The sequence below is a fragment of the Musca vetustissima genome, unplaced genomic scaffold (assembly GCF_032173495.1).
Source record: "Musca vetustissima isolate MV318-11 ecotype Yass unplaced genomic scaffold, APGP_CSIRO_Mvet_v1 utg3975, whole genome shotgun sequence".
Taxonomy (NCBI): Eukaryota; Metazoa; Arthropoda; class Insecta; order Diptera; family Muscidae; genus Musca; species Musca vetustissima.
This window is the reverse complement of record NW_026881515.1, coordinates 308,904-331,853: the sequence shown is the minus strand read 5'-3', so window position 1 is coordinate 331,853 and position 22,950 is coordinate 308,904. Positions and strand designations below refer to the sequence as shown.

General features: G+C 36.7%; 1 protein-coding gene across 1 annotated transcript in view; it reads left to right on the top strand.

Annotated features, from left to right (window-relative positions):
• The window catches only part of LOC133327421 (dystrophin-like), a 203,249-nt gene that overhangs the window by 14,051 nt on the left and 166,248 nt on the right, over window positions 1-22,950 (top strand). Inside the window, exons 3-4 of the mRNA XM_061535976.1 lie at window positions 8,990-9,113; window positions 18,731-18,888. Of these exons, the coding sequence (XP_061391960.1) occupies window positions 8,990-9,113; window positions 18,731-18,888 (282 nt within the window). The remainder of the gene's footprint in view (window positions 1-8,989; window positions 9,114-18,730; window positions 18,889-22,950) is intronic.

The following is a 22,950-nucleotide window of genomic DNA, read 5'->3' as shown; positions in this document are numbered from 1 at the left end:
TTACTAATAAAGTCTTCAATCTTGCTGTTATTTTCTCTAGACAGTGCTGCTGCTTCGACTGCTGTTGCGTATGAGTAACATTAATTATTATTATTTTCATTATTTAATTATATTTCTACGACTTTTACGTGAGCATGAGGCACAGCATGCGTGTAGGTAGTTGCCAGGAATCGCATAAAAAGGAAACCCCATTAATTATTGTTATGTTTAATAATTTAAGACTACCCGACCAGAGAGTTAAATTATTAAACACATGACACTGTTTATTAAATCGAAATAAATTTTCATTAATTAAGTAGGCAAAGATGGTGGTGTGCGGGAAAATTGGAGAAAATGATAAATTTATTTGTGTAATTTTCTCGGGATCATAATTCATTGGACATCTTGTTGAAGGTAGTTTGAGACTAAACAAGAAAAACATAATCCCTAATTTATTAAAAATAAATATTCTCTAAAAATGCAGGATTTTCTATACCTTTAAAATAATATTCTTAAAAAAAATCCAAGACTTGTTGGGTCCTTGAAAAATTTTTTTTCAAAAAAATTCACGCCTTTTTAATTATTTGAAAAAATATTTGTAAAGACAAATGCACGACTTGTTTTGGGTCCTTCAAAATATTTTCAAAAAAAAAAAAACCCACGACTTGTTGGGTCCTTCAAAATATTTTCAAAACAAAAATCCACGACTTGTTGAGTACTAGAAAAAGAATATTTTTAAAAAAATCCACGCCTTGGTATGTCCTTGAAAAAAATTAAAAATGCACGCCTTGTGGGGTCCTTGAAACAATATTTAATAAGAAACCAGTGAGCGGAGCAGTATAGGACTGGGCCGACCATACAATACCCTACACAACTACCACGGAACTCAACTTTTCTTCGGATGTTTATTCTGAGCCTGGGCAATATTTCGCGATATTTTCACCCCCCTGCCCGATTAGAAGTAAACAGCACCACTTCTTTACACTGACATATTTTCCGAATATTACGAGTATTCAGTACAGCTATTGTCCAGATTCCCTTCACCGCGGATTGTGTTGTGATGTTCGGCTTTCATTTGTGGTCTATAGATCGACTCGAAAATAACACAAAAATTATGTTTTCGGTCCACCATGACTGGAACCTCATGGAACATTTCAAAGTGATCAGCGCTATAGTTCCGCTCTCTAGAGTGATAATGGGTTACTAAATAATATAGGAATATGGAGATACCTGTAAATATTTAGGTGTAACTCCCACATCCGAGCACATACGACGATATAATTGGTATTAATTTAAAGGTCAACCACTCCTCTTGGATACATTGTCAACTTCTTGGGTCTATGTCCTTCAGGAGTAAATACATACGCCATGTAATACAAATTTTGTCATTTTTCACACAAAAGTCAGGGTCCATTTGACCCGCTAAATATTGACCGATCTTTATGAAAACATGCATGCTTATTCTTTGGCCCGATTCTCTTCTCCATGCAATATTTCACGATGTTCGGGCCACTATTGCGGCCTCTGGAGCGACCAGAAAAGCCGACAAAAATTTAGTATTTGGTCCATTTCATCCCCTAAATATTAAACGATCTTTCCCAAAAACAATAGGGGTCTTCATTGGCCAGAACCCATCTTACATGCAAAATTTCGTGAAGATTGGTCCATAACTGTGGCCTGCAGCGTGTTTACAAATTATAATGAACAGACGGACGGACACATGTCCAGATCGACTCAGCTAGTCGAGATATGACGATCGGTATACTTAAAGGTGGGTCTAGGACCAATATTGGGGCTGCACAAAGCTATAATACCCTGACAGCATAGTTTTGTAGGGTATAAAAACACCTCTTGTTGGGTACTAGAATATAATATTTAAAAAAAATCATTGAAAAAAATTAAAAAATCCACGCCCTATTGTGCATTGAAAAAATTTACTTTAAAAATTCCACGGCCTTTTTATACCCTTCTCCACACTGTGGTTTATGTCTTTGTGCATATGTTTGTAACAGGCAAAAGGAAACGAGATAGACACATGGTTCCTTTTGAGAATACGCATAGAATCACTTTCTAAGTCGATTTATGCATGTCCATCCGTCCGTCCGTCCATCTGTCTGTCTGTCCATGTTAAATTGTAAACAAAGTACAGGTCGCATTTATGATCCGAATTGGATGAAATTTGGCATAGGTCACTTATTTGGCCCAGGGACGAACCCTATTGAAATTGGGAAAAATCGGTTCCGATTTAGATATAGCTCCCATATTTATTTTATGTAAATGGTACACCAGAGTCCCTAGATATCCTTCGATTTGAATGAAATTTGGTACATCGTACTGAATTAGGTCTATAATGATGTGCGTTAAGTTTCCTGAAAATCGGTCCAGATTTAGATATAGCTCCCAGATATGTTTTCGTCCGATTTAATGTAAATAGTGTACCAAAGTCCCTATATATTTTTCGATTTGCACGAAATTTGGCACAGCGTACTGAATTAGGTCTAGAGTGATGTGTGTTAAGTTTCCTGAAAATCGGTCCAGATTTAGATATAGCTCCCATATAAATATATATATATATATTCGTCCGATTTAATGTCAATGGTGTACCAAAGTTCCTTTATATCATCCGATTTGCACGAAATTTGGCACAGCGTACTGAATTAGGTTAAGAATGATGTATGTTAAGTTTCTTGAAAATCGGTTCAGATTTAAATATAGCTCCCATATACATATTCGTCCGATTTAATGTAAATGGTGTACCAAAGTCCCTATTTATCTTTCGATTTGCACAAAATTTGACACATCGTACAGAATTAGGTCTAGAGTGATGTTAAGTTTCCTGAAAATCGAAATATATGTATATATATATATATATATATATATGTATATTCCTCCGATTTTATGTAACTTGTGCACTTGTGTGTCCGATTGGCACAGAATTTTGTGCAATGAACTGTAGTTAATCTCTGGCAAGTCTCATTGAAATCGGTTCAGATTTTAATATAGTTTCTACATATGTATTTTCCTCCGATTTTACGCTAAATAATATAACCTAAATGTTGGATATAAATGCTTCAACAAGGTGGGTTACTATAACATAAGAAGCAACCTTATATCTGACCAAATGAAAAATTTAGTATAAGTGGCAGAATGACATGTTTATGGATCAATTTTCATGTTAATGGTGCTTCAAAAATTCGACATCTGCTGAATATGCCAAAGTGGTGAAGGGTACCATATAGTCGGCCCCGCCCGACTTTACTACTTTCCTTACTGGTTTATGTGTGCTTGTGGATGGGCAGTAAACAAATATTGTCTAAAAAATCTCCCTGTTCCTCTTGATTCTGCAAGTACTTCCAAATAAAATTAAAATTCTCCCATCCCCACAAACGACCTTAATTGTTGCAAAATTGTTGTTGGTTTATGATCTTCCCATTTTATTGCATTGTATATTTACTACATTTTTGACGTTTACACTTTATGGATTTCGTGTTCGTAATGAAAATAGTGTTCGCGGCGTTCATGCTCGTACATGATGGTAATATTTTCAATTTGATTATTTTATGAGGTGGTACTTGGTGGCGAATACATGTTGTGGCAAATTGCCAGCATAATTTATAAATATAAAGTGGAGGATGGAGGAGATAGTAAATTTATTTAGTTTCCTATGAAAAAATAAAACAAATCGGAATTTATGATACCTAGCAGGACAAAGAGTCGCTTGAAGGGCTGATTTTAAAAATATATATTTCTTAGAGGCCTAAAAGACGTGGATTTTTTTAAAAATATGTTTTCAAAGCTTCAACAAGGTGTAGATTTTTTAAAAAATATTTTTCGAGGCCTACTATAAAACGTGGATTTCTTAAACATATTTTTTTCAAGGACTCCTAAAAGGCGTGGGTTTCTTAAATATTTTTTTTAAGAACTCCTAAAAGGCGTGGATTTCTTAAACATTTTTTTTCAAGGACTCCTAAAAGGCGTGGATTTCTTAAACATTTTTTTTCAAGGTCTCCTAAAATGCGTGGATTTCTTAAACATTTTTTTTCAAGGACTGATAAAAGGCGTGGATTTTTTTTCCTAATATTTCTTTATAACAAGGACTCCAAAAAAAATGCGTGGATTTATATATTTGAAGATTTAAAAATGAAGAAAAATAATTTACTTAAAATTTTTTATTGTTTTTTTTCAAGGTCTCCTAAAATGCGTGGATTTCTTAAACATTTTTTTTCAAGGACTGATAAAAGGCGTGGATTTCTTAAATATTTCTTTTCAAGGACTCCAAAAAAGCGTGGATTTCTTAAACATTTTTTATTCAAGGACTCCTAAAAGGCGTGGATTTCTTAAACATATTTTTTCAAGGACTGCAAAAGGCGTGGATTTCTTAAACATATTTTTTAGGGCATCGGACATAATTACATTAAATGTCCTCTTTTATTAACCACTGCACGACACAAATTAAATTTATTCCAACCTAATCCGATTATTTTTTTCATTTTCCCACCCAATACCCTTCGTGTTCATTCACATTGATTCCTCATCGCATCGCTTTGGTAATCGAGTTAATAAATATTCTCTGCCATCTATCGAGCGTGTAGCTTTAAATAACATTTAGTTGTCACTTTTATTGGCCAAATTATAATGTACAGCTAACAAGTGCCACTTAACGAACGAACGGAACGGTGTAAGTTCATTATAATCACAGACACTCTCAGTCAGCTATAGCTGTAGCTGGGTCTATTCATTGGGGGTAATTGTTTAATGATGCCTAACACGACAGAGAACACAGCAACAACAACAGCAGCAACACGCAAACAAGGATTTTTCGTTTTTGGCTATATAACAGGGACATAAAGTACACACGCCACGCACACACGTACACGCACATACACCTCTACACATTAAATCCTAGTGTGTGTGTGCGTAGACACACGCAACAATCTGTGTAATAGTCAGTCAGAAAACTAACGATAAGAATGGAATGGAGACCGGCCGGTCCAAATGGTTGGCTGGTTGGCCGGCTAGCTGCCTGGCATGCAGGACACGCACACATAAAATTTGCCAAAAAGATTTAATAAACAACCGACCGAACGTTACGTTAAAGTGACATATCACACAAGCGCCACTAACAAATAACAAGGGCGAAAACAACAATCAACAACAACAATAATGGCAAAATGTGTGTGGCACACACACACACACACTTGGCAATAAATTCGATAACAGCAACAACAACAATAACTGGACAAAGCGACAAACAATTTACGCGTTACGCCTGTAGCGTAAAAATGTTGGCTGAAAAAAAACAGGCGAAGAAAAAAGGAAAACCTGGAAAAGAAAACCACTTAAGAGATGAAAGTTTTCAACTCGATTTGAGTAACGATACACACACTCGCACACACACACACAGAAATCAAAGTACCGAAAAATGATGGCCAAAGGAGAAAATAAAAACAATGGCCAACAGAAAGTAGGCCAATTTAATGGCATAGTTCAAAATATAAATCCTTCACTTTTTTGGCGTTACATTGTTACAAAAATGTGGGCCTTTTTTAAGGGGATTTTGGCAATTAAATGGATATGGACTAACATAACTTTAATATTACAGAAGTTGATCGGAAAAGGGATATGGAATAATAAGAAAAAATAAATTCCTAAAAAAACACGCCATGTTTTTGCCTTTGAAAAAATATCCTTAGTCCTTAAGGAATCTCCGAATTTCAAAACTGATATCATTCGTTTTATTTATGGCGGTACCAAGGTATCTAAAGTCTTTAACTACCTCGAAGTTGTAGTTCTCAAGTTCCACAGTTGGTCAGAGTCTACTGGATGTCTTGTGCGTTGATACCATCAGTTTGGTCTTCTCGCCGTTTACTGCCAGGCCCACTTTGGCAGACTCCTTTTCAATTTTTTCAAAGGTGGCTGTTACCGCTCGCAATATTCGACCCATTATATCGATGTCATCGGCGTAGACGAGTAACATGTATTGTTTGGTGTACAGAGTGCCATTTCTGTTCACATTTGCGTCACACGACATGCGTCACATTTGTCACACGACAAACTGTCACCTTGTCTGAATCCTCGTTCGGTATTGAAGGGTTCCGATAGGTCCTTTCCTACTTTAACTGCTGACCTTGTGCCACTGTCACCTTGTCTGAATCCTCGTTCGGTATTGAAGGGCTCTGATAGTTCCTTTCCTACTTAACCTTGACCTTGTCCCACTTAAAGTTATTCTGCATAGCCGTATTAATTTTGCAGGAATGCTGAACGTAGACATGGCTTTAAACACCTCTGAACGGAATGCGGATTTGGATTTGGAACAGAGTGAAAATCTGGTCAATGGTGGATTTGCCAGGTCTGAAGCCGCATTGGTATGGTCCAATGATTCATTGACCATTGGCTTCAGTCGTTCACACAGCACACTGGATAGCACTGCGATGGGAAGGGGACTTATTCCTCTATAGTTGGCACATATCATCTTGTCTCTTTTTTTGTGCACGAGACACAGGATGCTGAGGTTCCAATCACTGGGCATGCATTCCTCTAGCCAAATTGTACTAATCAGCTGGTGCATGATCCTGACCAGCATCTGAACACCAGTCTTGAATAGTTCGCCTGGTAAGCCATCGGCTCCTGCTGCTTTATTGTTCTAGAGCCGATTAATTGCTTTTATGACCTCATCTTGGCTAGGTGGTATACACTCCATACCATCATCTCTTATTGGTTCTGGGGTATCTTCTTCACCAATTTGCTCCTTCCAGATCCTCAACACGCTGTCTGTATCTGTCACCAGGTTTCCTTCTTCATCTCTACAGGAGGCTGTGCCTGCACCAAAGCCTTCGATTTGGTTTTTTACTCGTTGGTAAAATTTCCGGACTTCATTCTGGCTCCTGTACTTCTCGATTTGCTCACGCTCACGTTTTTCTTGTTCTTTCTTCTTTTTTTCTGAAACATGTTTCTCCTCTCTCCTTTTCTCCCGATAATTCTCCATCACGTTACGTGTTGCTACTGTCTGCAGGGTTGCCCTATACGCTCCGTTTTTCACATCAGTAGTATTACGACACTCCTGATCGTACCATGGATTTCGTGGTGGTGGTTTTTGGTACCCAAGTCTTGCTTTTGCTGCAGTTTGTAGGGAGTGGGCAATTCTTTGCCATTGTGCTTCTATACTATTATCGGAACAAGAAGTGCTTTCTTCAAGCAGATGGGTAAGTTGAGCGGAGTAGGCCTCGGTTACCAGCTGTGTTTGCAGCTTTTCGACGTCGAATTTCCGTGTTGTGTTAGACCGCACTTTTGCTGCGACATTAACACGGGTGCGTACCTTGGCTACCTTGTGGCAGCCAATGGTCCGAATCGATATTCGCTCCTCGGATCGATCGGACGTCTAACACAGTGGATGTCTTCCATCTACCACAACATGATCACTTTAATTTCTCGATGCTTGATCAGGAAAGATCCAGGTGGCTTTGTGTATATCGAGATGCTTGAATCTAGTGCTGCTAACGACCATGTTTTTTGCTGCCTCGAAGTCAATCAACCTCATGCCGTTGTCAGATGTTTCTTCATGTAGGCTGAATTTTCCGACGGAGGGGCCAAAGATATTTTCCCTTCCGATTTTTGCATTAAAATCTCCTAGCAGAATTTTAATGTCATGACAAGGGCAACCGTCATATACTGTTTCTAGGCGCTCGTAAAATATATCTTTGGTCTGTTCATCTTTATCTTCGGTCGGAGCATGGACTCAAATGAGACTGATGTCGAAAAACTTCGCTTTTATACGGATTATACGAATTCGTTCATCTACTGGAGTGAATCTGGAGAAGAGGTCTTTTATTCTCCTATTAACCATAAATCCGCAGCCAAATTCATTTCTCGTTTCATGGCAGCTATAATACAGGGCGTAATCTTCGGATTTACTTACGCCAGTTACGTTCTATCGAATTTCCTGTAACGCAATAATATCGACTTTGTACTTCTTGAGTACATCCGCCAAAGCGAACACTGCGCCTGTTCTGTACAACGTGCGCATATTCCAAGTGCAGATTCGCAGATCGTGGTCCTTTATACGTTTGCGGGGTCGTCAACATTAGGTGGGTTTCGTTTTCTTTTTCTTTGCTTTTTCTTAGAAGGTTGGGTTTTCAGAGAGTGAGCAACTAACCCGACGCCTCAACCTATTTATTTATAGTTCTTATGGGTGAACTCGCTGCACATATTAGCTCACTATTTCATCGGGTGATGAAAATAGCTACCCTAGGTGGCACCGCGGGGAGGTCAGTGTCGAAAATTGAGATGAAAAAGGGACCACGATAAGCCTGGACTTCGCCATGTTAAAGCCAATCAGAGCCGTTGCTTGGTATCTATCATCCCCTACGCCACCCTTGAAAAATATTCTCTAAAAAAGCCCACGCCTTGGTGTGACCCTTGGAAAATATTCTTTAAAAACTCCACGCCTTGGTGTGACCCTTGAAAGATATTCTTTAAAAACTTCACGCCTTGGTGTGACCCTTGAAAAATATTCTTTAAAAAATCCACACTTTGTTGTAGCTTCGAAAACATATTCTTAAAAAAATCCACGCCTTGGTTTGACTTTTGAAAAATATTCTTTAAAAAATCCACACTTCCTAGTAATTTCGAAAACAAATTTTTTAAAAAGTCTACGCCTTCTGTGACCCTTGAAAGTATTCTTTTACAAATACACGCCTTATGTATGTCTTATGAAATTTTTTGGGCCTCAAAAAATATTCTTTTAAAAGCCAACGCATTTTTGGGTCTCGAAAAAATTTTCCTTAAAAAATCCCCGACTTTTGAGGCCTCGAAATATATTCTTTTAAAAATCCAGGCCTTGTGGTGCCCCTTGCAAAAAATATTCTTTAAAAAATTCACGCCTTATTTCTTTAAAAGTCCAGTCTTAATTGGGTCTTGAAAAAATTTCCTTACAAAAATTCTTGATTTTAGTTATCCTGTAATCCTTTACTTATCCCTTATTTTCATTTCTATTTCTTCTTTTTATTTCCAGGACGATCATAAAGCTTTTCGCCGTCAATTGGAGGATAAACGTCCAATTGTCGAAAGTACTTTGCTGAGTGGCCGTCAATATATTGCCAGTGAACCACCTGTATCGGATACCAGTGATACTGAAGGTAAGTACCATTTACTATTTCTACTACTCCTTCATTTTTATTTTACCTTTTTCTTGATTTATTTGCCATCAAATGGAGCTGTACAACCGCCCTTCCTCTTCAAATAACTATTTCCGGGCTCCCAGTTGGGCGCCATCATTGATATTTTTACATTTAACTGTTGGCAAATATATAAACACAAGAACACACCGAAAATCCACTGGCTAACAAAAAATATCCCAAATCGCTAAACAATTTATAAATTGCTTGTAAAAATTGGCAAAGCACAAATAAAAAATGGAGAATTGTAAAAAATGGAAAGGATAGCATGAGGGTAGGAGGAGGTGTGGTGGTGGTGTTGAAAAAAACATAAAAATAGACGAAGAGAAAACACGGAGTTTGCCTTTGGAAATATATAGCATCCACTAAATGTATATTGAATCATGGTTCTATACAAATACAAAAGTTAGCCCCCTCTTGCCACTCCTCCTTCCACAGACCTTGCGACCATGTCTGGTTGCTTTTAATATCACTCATTGGTCTATGGTCCATGACCAACGGCCACTTCCGCATTATTATTTGCCATGCCCAGTCCAGTTGTACTGTACAAATGTTTGCCAATTGATATCGACTCTAGCACCACTCCCCCCACCGAGGGGTTGAAGGGAGTGTTGGACTGCAGAAGTTGACAATTCATTGCTGCATTGCTTGGCTTTTTTGTATACTCTCGGTATTTTTTATTTTTTTGTACCGAAGTCTATGTTTGTCCTTTTTTTGTGACTATCCTTCTTTTCCATTTGGTTCAGGGTGTATGTGTTTGTGTGTGTGTGCGCGCCACATTGTGTTTATGTTGTGGCACTTGTACCGCTAACAGCTAACATAACATGACCGTTAAATATCAGGGGATTTATTGTTGTTGTTGCAACATTTACAAATATCGTTATAGCCAATTTTTTGTCGTTGTTGTTGTCGTCAACAACCATTTTTTTGTTGTACTCTTGACCAAATGTTTTTATGGTCATAGTTATGTTGTTCTTTTCATTATCGTCCGGCCAGCCTATTGGAGTCCTTTCATCATTTTGGTTAAATATTTTTTATTATTATTCTGTTCTCTCTCTTGGGTTTTGCATTCGGTTGGGTCTGTCTGTGTTGCAAGTGATAAAAATTATATGAAATTTATGTTATAGTTTTATTTGCTGTAAATGACTGTATTAAAGAGGATTAATAGTTCATTATATGGGAAGCAGGCGATAAGGTCCAGACGGGTTCTCAGGGGATAGAAAAAAGAGAAATTTCGTCAAGGCTTAATTTTGTGGTAGTGCTGGGAAAAATATTTTTCAACAAATCCGGGCTCCAGAAGACATGGAAAAACCAGTAAGGAAAGTAGTAAAGTCGGACGGGGCCGACTATATGATACCCTTCACCATTGTGGGTATATTCAACAGATGAATCCTAACAGACGTCGCATTATTGAAGGACCATTAACATGAAATTAAACATGTCATTCTGCAACATATACTAAATTTTGGTCAGATATAGAGTTGTTTCTTACAATGGGACAAAATAATGTAAATAAATTTAAAGCAAAATATCGAAATCTAAACCGATTTCATCGAAACTTGTCACATGTTAGGTTAAACTTATTTCAGTATTCGTTCATAGACTTAGTTCAGTACGCTATGCGAAATTTCGTGCAAATCGAAGGATATATAGGGACATTGTTGCACCGTTTACATAAAATCGGACGAAAATATATATGGGAGCTATATCTAAACCTGAACCGATTTTCACGAAATTTAACACACATCGTTCCAGACACAATTCAGTACGCTATCCCAAATTTCGTGCAAATCGAAGGATATATAGGGACTTTGGTGCACTATTTACCTAAAATCGGACGAAAATATATATGGGAGCTATATTTAAATCTGAACCGATTTGCACGAAATTTTACACACATCATTTTAGACTTAATTCAGTACGCTATGCCAAATTTTGTGCAAATCGAAGGATATATAGGGACTTCGGTGCACTATAAACCTAAAATCGGACGAAAATATATATGGGAGCTATATCTATATATCAATTTCAATAGGGTTCGTCCTTGGGCCAAATAAGTGAACTGTGCCAAATTTCATCCAAATCGGATCACAAATGCGACCTCAATAAAGCGGGGCTCCAGAAGGCCTGGAAAAATTATTCTTCAATTAATCGAAGCCCTATATGACAGGAAAAATTATTCCTCAATTAATCGAGGCCTGAAAAAAATTCTTCAATTAATCGAGGCTCCAGAAGGCCAGGAAAAAATATTCTTCAATTAATCGAGGCTTTAGTAGGCCTGGCAAAAATATTTTTCAATTAATCGAGACTCTAGAACGCCTGGAAAACATATTCTTCAATAAATCGAGGCTCTAGAAGGCATGACAAAATATTCTTCAATATATCCAGGCTTTAGAAGGCCTGGAAAAAAATGTTCTTCAATAAATCGAGGCTCTAGAAGACCTGTCAAAAATATTCTTCAATAAATCGAGGCTCTAGGAGGCGTGGCAAAAATTTAACCCCTAAAAAGATATTCTTTAAAAATCCAAACCTTGTTTAGGGATTGAAAAATGTATCACTAAAAATCCAAGCCTTGTTTAGGGATTGAAAAATGTATCTCTAAAAATCCCCGCCTTGTTTAGGGATTGAAAAATTTATCTCTAAAAATCCACGCCTTGTTTGGGGATTGAAAAATGTATATCTAAAAATCCACATCTTATTTGGGGCTTGAAAAAATTAATCATTAAAAATGTACGCCTTGTCGCAGCCTTAAAAAATTAATCTTTAAAAAATCCACGCCTTATTGGGCCTCGGAAAAATATTCCTTAAAAATCCACGACTTCTCGTATCTCTTAAAAATAATATTCCTTAAAAATCCACGCCTTTTTGTACTCCTTCTTTAAAAACTCCTTTTTTACTCCTTTAAAAACTCCATGCCTCGTTGTAACCCTTGAAAAAAAAAACATTTTTTAACAAATCCACGCCTTATTTGGGCCTTGAAAAATATGTTTAACATGGTCCTGGAAAAATTATTCTTGCAAAATCTCCGCCTTTTATAGTCCTGGAAAAATTATTCTTGCAAAATCTCCGCCTTTTATAGTCCTGGAAAAATTATTCTTGCAAAATCTCCGCCTTTTATAGTCCTGCAAAAATTATTCATGCAAAAACTACGCCTTTTATAGTCCTGGAAAAAATATTCTTTAAAAATCGACGCCTTTTATAGTCCTGGAGAAATCATTCTTGCAAAATCTACGCCTTTTATAGTCCTGGAAAAATTATTGTTTAAAAATCCACGCCTTTTATAGTCCTGGAAAAATTATTCTTTAATAAATAATACAAATCTACGCCTTTTATAGTCCTGGAAAAATGATTATTTAAAAAATCGACGCCTTTTATAGCCCTGGAAATTTTTTTCTTTTAAAATCCACGCCTTTTATATTCCTGGAAAAAAATTTTTTTAATAACCCACGCCTTTTATATCCTGGAAAAAGCATTCTTTAAAAATCCTCGCCAGGCCAGGAAAAATATTTATTAATAAATCCAATTATTCTTTAAAATCTATGCCTTTTATGGTCCTCTTCTTCTTTAACAAATACACGCCTTTTATAGTCCTGGAAAAATTATTATTGCAAAATCTCCGCCTTTTATAGTCCTGGAAAAATTATTCTTGCAAAATGTACGCCCTTTATAGTCCTGGAAAAAATATTCTTGCAAAATCTCAGCCTTTTATAGTCCTGGAAAAATGATTCTTGCAAAATCTACGCCTTTTATAGTCCTGGGAAAATTATTATCCACGCCTTTTATATTTTTTAATAACCCACGCTTTTTATATCCTGGAAAAAGCATTCTTTAAAAATCCACGCCAGACCAGGAAAAATATTTATTAATAAATCCAATTATTCTTTAAAATATGTGCCTTTTATGGTCTTTAAAAAATCCACGCCCTTTATGGTCCTAGAAAAATTCTTCTTTAAAAAATCCACGCTTCTTATAGTCCTGGGAAAAATATTCTTTACGACTATAGTCCTGGAAAAATTGTTCTTTAAAAAATCTACGCATTATAAGACCTAGAAAAATATTCTTTAAAAAATCCACGTCTTTTATAGTCCTGGAAATAATAGTCTTTAAAAAATACTCGCCTTATAGGGCTCTAAAAATATTCAAGTTATTATGAGTGCCCTTAAGTTTTTTTTTTTAAGTTTCGTTTCTAAAAACCCCAATCTCATCCTGTTTATCTAATTTCATTCAACCAATACCTCAGACTCTAAAGTCATCTGAGACAGTAAAATGAATAGCTCTTGTTCTTTGTTGTTACTTCCTTTTCAGGTTTTTGTTGTTGGTTTTTATTCTCAGTTTTCTCCAATATCCCAACATGAAACTAAATTAAGTTGTTCTTATTTTTCGAAAGTTTTACGCTCTAATTCGTAATTTGGCAATACTTTCTTTTTTTCAAAATATAGTTTATTTTAATTTTCTTTTGACATTAAAAGGTAAAAACAAGAATAAAAAACGAAATGGCTAACAGTAGTAACAAATATATGCAACAGTAGCAACAAGAACAACAACAATAAACACTGCTGCTACTATAAAAATCAATTTTATCAGCAGCCCGGTTTAAGGCAGATGTGACGGAAACATAAAAACTAAAATCTTGGCAAAAAAAAACTCTGAAGAGAATCAATGATAGGAAATAATTCAACAAAAAACTAAAACTTTTTTTCATAAAAAAAGAGATAGCATTTCTTCTTCTTAAAACCATTGATGATAATGGAGGCCTCACACACACATTGGTAGGAGTGACGATGCCAAAAAATCAAAAAAATCAGGATATGGAAAATTTTGATTTTAAAATTTTGAAGTAAACCGAAGTTACCTTTAGCAATGCTAATATTTTTCGGGGGTTTGCTTCTAATATTTCCTCTCTTCAACTTTTGAGTTTTTTCCAGTTTTTTGTTTCTTCTTTTTTCAGCTCTTTTCAGTTTCTTTTTTTTACAATTGTCCAATTTTTTCCAATATTTATCTATGTTGACATCCCTACCCGCCCATTGTGATGACGAATTTCCCAAAGTACAAAACTGCATATTGAAGAAAATGGAAAGTTTGCTCTTCCTTATTTCCGGCTGCAAGAGCTGAGATAAGAAAAACTGCAATCAAATTGATTATTTAAGTTTTGCATATCGCAAAAAGATAGAGAGGGAAAGTGGGGGAGGCCACAAAACAAAAGAAGAAGAAGACTCGGTTAGCCAAGTTTTTGTCACAATGCTAAAAGCATCAAATTTGTTTATTGGACAAAATACTTATTTGGTAAAGAAATGTTTTAAATGTTCCCGAGAAAACATTGATTTTTTTATTGCCGAGATTTTTTAAAGATGAAATTTTCAAGCCACAAATAATGCGTGGATTTTTTTAAGATGAATTTTTCAAGCCGCAAATAAGGTGGGGATTTTTAAAAATAGTTTTTCAAGGCAATAACTAGGCGTGGGTTATTTAAAAATAAGGCGTGGATCCTTAATTTTTTCCACGCAGGGCGTGTATTCTTTATATTTATATTTATTTGTTCAAGGGCTGATGCAGTTCAAGGGCTGCAGGATATTCCAAAAATATATTTTTATAAACCCAATAAGGCGTGGAGTTTTAAAAGTTTTGTATACCCTTCATCACACAGTGGTATAGGGTATTATGTCTTTGTGCATATGTTTGTAACAGGCAAAAGGAATCGAGATAGACACATGGTTCCTTTTCAGAATATGCATAGAATCACTTTCTGAGTCGATTTATGATCCGATTTGGATGAAATTTGGCACAGGTCACTTACTTGGCCCAAGGACGAACCCTATTGAAATTGGGAAAAATCGGTTCAAATTTAGATATAGCTCCCATATATATTTTCGTCCGATTTAAGGTAAATGATGTACCCAAGTCCCTATATATCTTTCGATTTGCACGAAACTTGACACAGCGTAATGAATAGGGTCTAGAATAATGTGTGTTAAGTTTCCTGAAAATCGGTTCAGATTTAGATATAGCTCCCATATATATCTTCGTCCGATTTAAGGTAAATGGTGTACCAAGGTCCCTATATATTTTTCGATTTGCACGAAATTTGGCATAGCGTAATGAATTAGGTATAGAATGATGTGTGTTAAGTTTCCTGAAAATCGGTTCAGATTTAGATATAGCTCCCATATACATTTTAAATATATTTTTCAAGCCTGGCTCAGGGCGTGTTTTTTTAACTATTTTTCAAGGTCTGACGCAGGGCGTGTTTTTTTTAAATATTTTTCAAGGTCTGACGCAGGACGTGAATTGGATTAAATAAAATGTTCAAAGCCTTACGCTGGCGTGATTTTTTAATATTTATAGAAGCCCAATAAGGCGTGGATCCTTAATTTTTTTCCACACAGGGCGTGTATTCTTTATATTTATTTTTTCAAGGGCTGATGCAGTGCGTGGATATTCTAAAAACATATTTTTATAAGCCCAATAAGGCGTGGATTTTTAAAAGTTTGTTTTTCAGGGCCAGATGCAGTGTGTGCATATTCTAAAAATCCTTTTGAATGCCTGATACAGGTCGTGCATTTTTTGAAGGTTATTTTTCCAATACAACAAGCCTTGGATCTTTTAACTGCTACAATATTTTCTTAAAGAATATTTCATCAAGGCCTAGATTTGTTTAAAGCATTTTTTTCAGGGCCTACATAAGTCTGGATTTGTAAACCGCTTTACATGAGGTAGTACACCACATCGAAGGAACTTTCGATATGAAAATGTACACTTTAGCAGTCAGCATTGACATCGAAGGAGCCTTTAATAATGTCATCACCGAAACACTTATCCAATCCTTAGAAGCTTTAGAAGGTCAACCATATGCTAAGGAATAGATTGATAAACTGTAGCCTACAAGACATAAATATCAGGGAGAAAGTAGGACAAGGGACCCCGCAGGGAGAGATACTTTCACCACTATCAGTAGTCTCTTAAGGACCTTAACCGAGGATGGTTTTTAACCAGTCTATTATGCAGACGACGTTATAATACTTCTAAGGGGAAAGAACCCTAACTTACTATGCAGAAAGGCTGAAACGGCGTTAAAAATAGCTTTTAATTGGGCGAAGCCGAGGGGTCTAAACGTAAATCCGGACAAAACGGAAATATGGAATGAAAATAAAGTCAAATATCTGGGTGTCATCCTAGATAGAAAACATAGATGGAAAGACCACATACATCAACGGGTCGAAAAGACCCATATCTGGGTGTCATCCTAGATAGAAAACTTAGATGGATAGACCACATACATTAACGGGTCGAAAATGCCCATAGATGCTGGTCTTTCAGTAGAAGGGCCGTGGGGTCTAAATGGGGTTTCAACCCAAAGATGGTACACTCGCTCTACAAGATCGTTATTAGGCCAATTCTAACTTACGCGTCTGTAGTCTGGTGGACAGCAATGGACAAAAAATGTAATGTAATAGCACTACAGAAAGTCCAAAGAACTTGTTGTCTAGGCATATGCGGGGAAATGCGGACAACATAAACCAGGGCTTTGGAAACTATATTGTATATACAACCCAGCTGGCATCCAAATAAAATACGAAGCGGCCATCGCAGCTTTAAGACTTAATGCCATGAACGAGTGCATCGACTGCGGACACAACACACCGCACGAAAATATACTACAGGCTACGATCGGATACTCAATTAGCCACTTTGAATCAGATCGAATACCTGAAACAAGAGTAATCACATTGTGTGAAATCCTGATATCGGACAGAGACTCATGAAACAGCGGAACACTAGCACATATGCCTACGGGGAACTGTTGTTACACGGATGGCTCCCGGCTAGCGGGAAAGACGGGACTGGGACTTTTTATTGAAGAACCGGGGACATTGTTACACGGATGGCTCCAGGCTACCGGGAAATACGGAACTGGAACTTTTTATTGAAGAACCAGGGACTGAAATCTCACTTCGCCTGCCAGATCACAATACGATCCTACAGGCGAAGGTTCAAGCTATAACGGAGTGTATAAGATGGTTAAGCTCTAACTCTGGGCATAATAACATAAATATCATGACAGATAGATAGTTACATCAAAAACTGTATTGGAATGCATAAAAACAATAAACAATTTCTCAGGACACGGACTTGTACGTATAGTATGGGTACCGGGTCACTCAGGAGTCATAGGAAACGAGATAGCCAACCAACTCGCCAGACGTGCTACTAACCTAATCAACATAGATGTGAACAGTGCAAAACCTTTTAACGCTTCACGTCTAGAAATGAGGTCATGGGCGAAAGAGGCGCACAAAACACTCTGGAATAACGAGAGGATTGAAAAAAAAACACAAAAATCTTATGGGGACACGCACATCAGGATAAGACCAAGCAAATGCGCTAAAAAAGAAAGAACTAAGCAGACAGGACATCTTAACCTGCAGTCACATTTACACAAGATTGGGTGTTCGGGAAGCAGCAGGTGCAGAGTGTGTGGGCAAAACAACGAAACGTTGGAAAATTTCCTATGCCACTGCCCAGCTTTTGCATGCATCCAAACCCAATTCTTGAAAATCGACACTATGCCTGAACTAAATGATCTAAGTGGGTGTGAATGGAAAATACTAAAGGACTTCAGCAAGAACACAGAATACCTAGAAGAATAGGTAGACAAAAAAAAAAATTAAGAATAATTCAATCTAAATACCTTTCCTTCCTAGAGCGCACAACAGGCCTCCTATGGCTTAAGTGCATGTCCCACAATGGACATGTGTTGGTGTAAACCACCCCTCTTTTCAAACTAACTAAGCCTTAATTTGTTTAAGAATATTTTGTTTACCAGAGCGTATTTTTTAAAGCCAAGATTTTTTTGCTTTAATAATCCACCTTTTGAAAATTTTCTCTTCAATTCCCCTTTAATTTTTCAATATTTCGTTTGTTTCTCTCTCTTCCTCCCCACAAAACAATTAATAAAAATCGTATTATCCCATAGTGATTTTTCGCCATCATGACTTTATTTAAAATTTAATAATGTCATTTGCAGCGTCGAGACTTCGTTTGGAAATCTGTATACTCTGCAGCCCTCCCTCCCTCCCCGTGTCTGCCTTCCATTCACCCAATCCCATCAGATTTTTCCCCCATTTCCATTCAACATGGCACGTCTTTAATTTATTATTTATCACTTTGGTGTCGTGTCGAGTCGCTATCGTATCGTCCTATTGCCATTAAACGTTCAATGTCTAAAAATAAAATGTGTCACCAAACTGACATAAGGAATGATGGTGGCAGATAGTAGATAGCTAAATACTCTCTCATCTGCTGCTACTGCTACTCCGATGTGGTACTACAAGCTCAGCATTATTTCATGGAGTAAATTGTTATCTACCGGAAATGCAAAAAAAAATTGTTCTTTTTGCTATTTTGCATTCATTCTCCTCGTTTTTTTATTATTATCTGAAATACCATCAAGTCATTTGTATCTATTTGTGTTCGAATTCGATTCTTTTTTTTTGATACACTTCTTCCTTACTTCTTACTTCGTTACATTTCTACTGGATTTTATTTCATTTTGTTGTTGGTTTTTTCTTACTTTCTTCCAGCAGCCCATGATACGGATTCTCGTTATTTAACTGCCGAAGAACAAAGCCGTGAACTGACACGCAGCATTCGACGTGAAGTTGCTAAACTCTCAGAACAATGGAATAATCTCATTGATAAATCTGACAATTGGAAACATCGTTTAGATGAATATATGACGGTAAGTTGCCTTTTAAAGAGATTTATATGGGAAATAAAGTGGGGGCTTAAAGTGCTCCATAAAAGTAATATTTTTCACAAATTAAACAAAATCGGAATTTCGAATATTTATCGAAGGGCAACTTTTTTAAAAACATATATTTTTAAGACCTCATCAAGGCGTAGATATGAAAAAAAAATTTTAGGCGTAGAGTCTTAAAAAATTTTTTTGGAAGGTCTAGCCAAGGCGTAGATTAAAACCAGTAAGACTATATGATCCCCTTCACCACTTTGGGTATATTCTACATATGTATCCTAACAGACGTCGCGTTTTAGTTATATATCGATATCTGAACCGATTTCAGGGAAACTTGCCAGAGACTAATTTATATTACTTCAGTATGTTGTGTCAATCGGGCTTGCTGTGGATCTTTTCACGAAACTTAGCAACATAATTCTAGACTTAATTTAGTACCCTATACCAAAATTCGTGCAAATCGAAAATATATAGGGACTCTGCTGCTCCAATTACATAAAATCGGACGAAAATATATATATGGGAGCTATATCTAAGTTCTAGACTTAATTCAGTACGCTATGACAAAATTCGTGCAAATGAAAAGATTTCCAGGGGCTTTAGTGAACTATTTACTTAAAATCGGGCGAAACTATATATGGGAGCTATATCTAAATCTGAACCGATTTTCATGAAATTTAACACACATCATTCTAGACTTAATCCAGGACGCTATGACAAATTTCGTACAAATCGAAAGATATTTAGGGACTTTGGTACACTATTTATCTTAAATCGGGCGAAACTATATATGGTAGCTATATCTAAATGTGAACCGATTTTTACGAAACTTCGCACACATTATTCTAGGCTTAATTCAATACGTTGTGCCAAATTTCGTGCAAATCAAAATATATATAGGTACTTTGGTACACCATTTACCTTAAATCGGGCGAAAATATATATGGGAGCTATATCAAAATCTGAAACGATTTTTACAAAACTTAGCACACATCGTTCTAGGCTTAATTCAGTACGCTGTCCCAAATTTCGTGCAAATCGAAAGATATATAAGGACTTTGGTACACCATTTACCTAAAATCGGGCGAAACTATATATGGGAGCTCTATCTAAATCTGAACCGCTTTTTACGAAACTCAGCACACGTAGCACGTAGGTTTTTATACCCTACACAACTATGTTGTCAGGGTATTATAGCTTTGTATAGCCCCAAGAGTTTGGTAAAGATCGGTTAATATTTAGGGGATGAAATGAACCAAATACTTAATTTTTGTCGGTTTTTCTGGTCGCTCCAGAGGCCGCTGTGGAATTATTTATAATATTTCTCTAACTGTGAAAGACCTGCAGGTATTATTTTTCCTTTGAAAGAGCACCAGGAATTCCTTTTCCTATGGAATAGTTGCAGGCATTCCTTTTCCTGTGGAAGAGCTGCAGGTATTCTTCTTCCTATGAAAGAGCTCTGGGAGTCTTATTCCTGCGGAAGAACTGCTGGTATTCTTCTTCCTATGGAAGAGCTGCAGGAATTATTCCTTCTTTGAAAGAGCTGCAGGGATTCATCTTCCTGTGGAAGAGCTGGAGGTACTCTTCTTCCTTTAGGAGGGCTGCAGGTATTCTTCTGATGATCCATTAAAAGAGCAGAAAAAGTATTATTCTTCCTTTAAAACAGCTGCAGATATTCAGTTTCCTGTGGAAGAGCTGAAGCTATTCTTCTTCCTATGGAAGAACTGTAGGTATTGATCTTCCCATAGAAGAGCTGCATGTAACTTTATTCCTATAGGAAATTTAGAGGTATTTCTCTTCCTATAGGAAAACTCTGGGTATTCATCTTCCTGTGGAAGAGTTGAAGGTATTATTCTTCCTTTGAAAGAGCTGCAGATATTCTGTTTTCTTTGAAAGAGCCCAAAGTATTCTTCTTCCTATGGGAGAGCTGGAGGTATTCTTCCTCCTATAGCAGGGCTGTAGGTATTCTTCTTCCTTTGGAACAGCTGTAGGTATTCTTCTGTGCAAGAGAAGAACTGTAGGTATTCTTCTTACTGTTGAAAAACTGCAGGTATTCTTATTCCTGTGGAAGAGCTGCAGATTTTATTATTTCTGTGGAAGAGCTGCATTCTTCCTTTGAAAGAGATGCAGACATTCTTCTTCCTGTGGGAAGGCTGCAGGAGTCTTCTTCCTGTGGGAGAGCTGCAGGGGTCTTCTTTCTGTGGAAGAACTGCTGCTATTCTTCTTTCTTTGGAAGATCTGCAGCTATTCTTCGTCCTTTGAAAGAGCTGCATGTAATTTTCTTCCTATAGGAAATTTGGAGGTATTATCTTCCTATAGCTGTAGGTATTCCTCTTCCTGTGGAAGAGTTGAAGGTATTATTCTTCCTTTGAAAGAGCTGCAGATATTCTGTTTTCTTTGAAAGAGTCCAAAGTATTCTTCTTCCTATGGAAGAGCTGGAGGTATTCTTCCTCCTATAGCAGAGCTGCAAGAATTCTTCTTCCTTTGAAACAGCTGCAGGTATTCGTCTTCCTGTGGAAGAGCTGCTGGTATCCATCTTCCAAAAGCAGACCTGGAGGTATTCTTCATCCGTCCTAGAAGAGAACTGTAGGTATTCTTCTTACTGTTGAAGAGCTGCAGGTACTCTTATTCCTGTGGAAGAGATACAGAAATTCTTCTTCCTGAGGAAAGGCTGGAGGAGTCTTCTTCCTGTGGAAGAACTGCTGATATTCTTCTTTCTTTGGAAGATCTGCAGCTATCCCTCTTTCTATGGAAGATCTGCAGGTATTCTTTCTTCTTTGAAAGAGCTTATGAAACTTGTTTTTTTTTTTTTTGATTCGATCGATAGGCTACAATTATAAACCGAACATCACAACACAACCCATGGTGAAGGGAATATGGACAAGTAATTAGAAGGGCTGTACTGACTATTGGTAATATTCGGAATATATGTCAGAATTAAAATTTAAACAATATTTTTCGAATTACCAAGATGTCGATTAAAAAGAAATATATTTTTTGAAGGTTTTTTTTCGAATTACCAAGGTGTATATTTAAAAAATATGTCAATAACTAGTTTTTAGTTTCGGTTACAAAATTGTTATTTTTCTCGCTCTTACTGCAATTGTGAAAACTCAAGCTCTAATTGTTGCTGACCAAAGAAAAACAATAACATGTAACTTCTTGTCCACAATAACAATTAACACATATTCACCCTTGGCCCGAATATTATATGGGCGGGAATTCCATTGAATTAACCCTGAGCTTGGGGTCTTTTAACAATTTGCCAAAACAAAAAAAAAAACCCTGAAACTTTTCCCCAAATAATGCAAAAAGGATTGAAATGCCAAAAACAACTACCAACAACAACATCAATACACATATGTATGAAGTGAAACTAAACATCGGTAGAATCGGGGATAGAGAGCGGGGCGAGAATGGCAAACCACAAATGAAATGTTTAATGGGATGAAAAGTAAAATTAAAATGAGATTTTGTTATGTTTCGCATTTTTGGTTTTGGAAATGTTTTTTGCTGTCCAGTTTGAAAAACATGAAGAAGATGGACAGACAACAACACAACAGCCAATGAGGGGATTGAAGAGAGAGAGGAACAGGGGAGTATACATTTAAGTGACCTCTACCGCTTTGGTATTTTGCACAAAAAAATTAAATCATGGCAGAACAACCATTAAAGCTGCCATGCAAGGACACTGTTGTTGATGATAACAGCAATGCTGGTGGTAAGTTCCACACACTCACACATATATACACACAGATAGTGACAACCAGCATATACATTACCAGCAGTAGCACAACCACCAACACAACTACCACCAACACCATGTATTACATAAACTTAGTACATTTTTTGCACATAATAAACTTTGGAATTTCTTCCTGTGTATGTGAGCGTTTGTGTGTGTGTGTCATTGTGTATATGTAAGTTTTTGGCTTGAGTTGATTTCAGTTAACTGATGCTGATGTGAAAAACCACATGAAAACAACAAATCTGAAGGTTGTTTTTCCCACTCCCCACACCCTTTGGCATCAAGAGAAAAAAACGCTA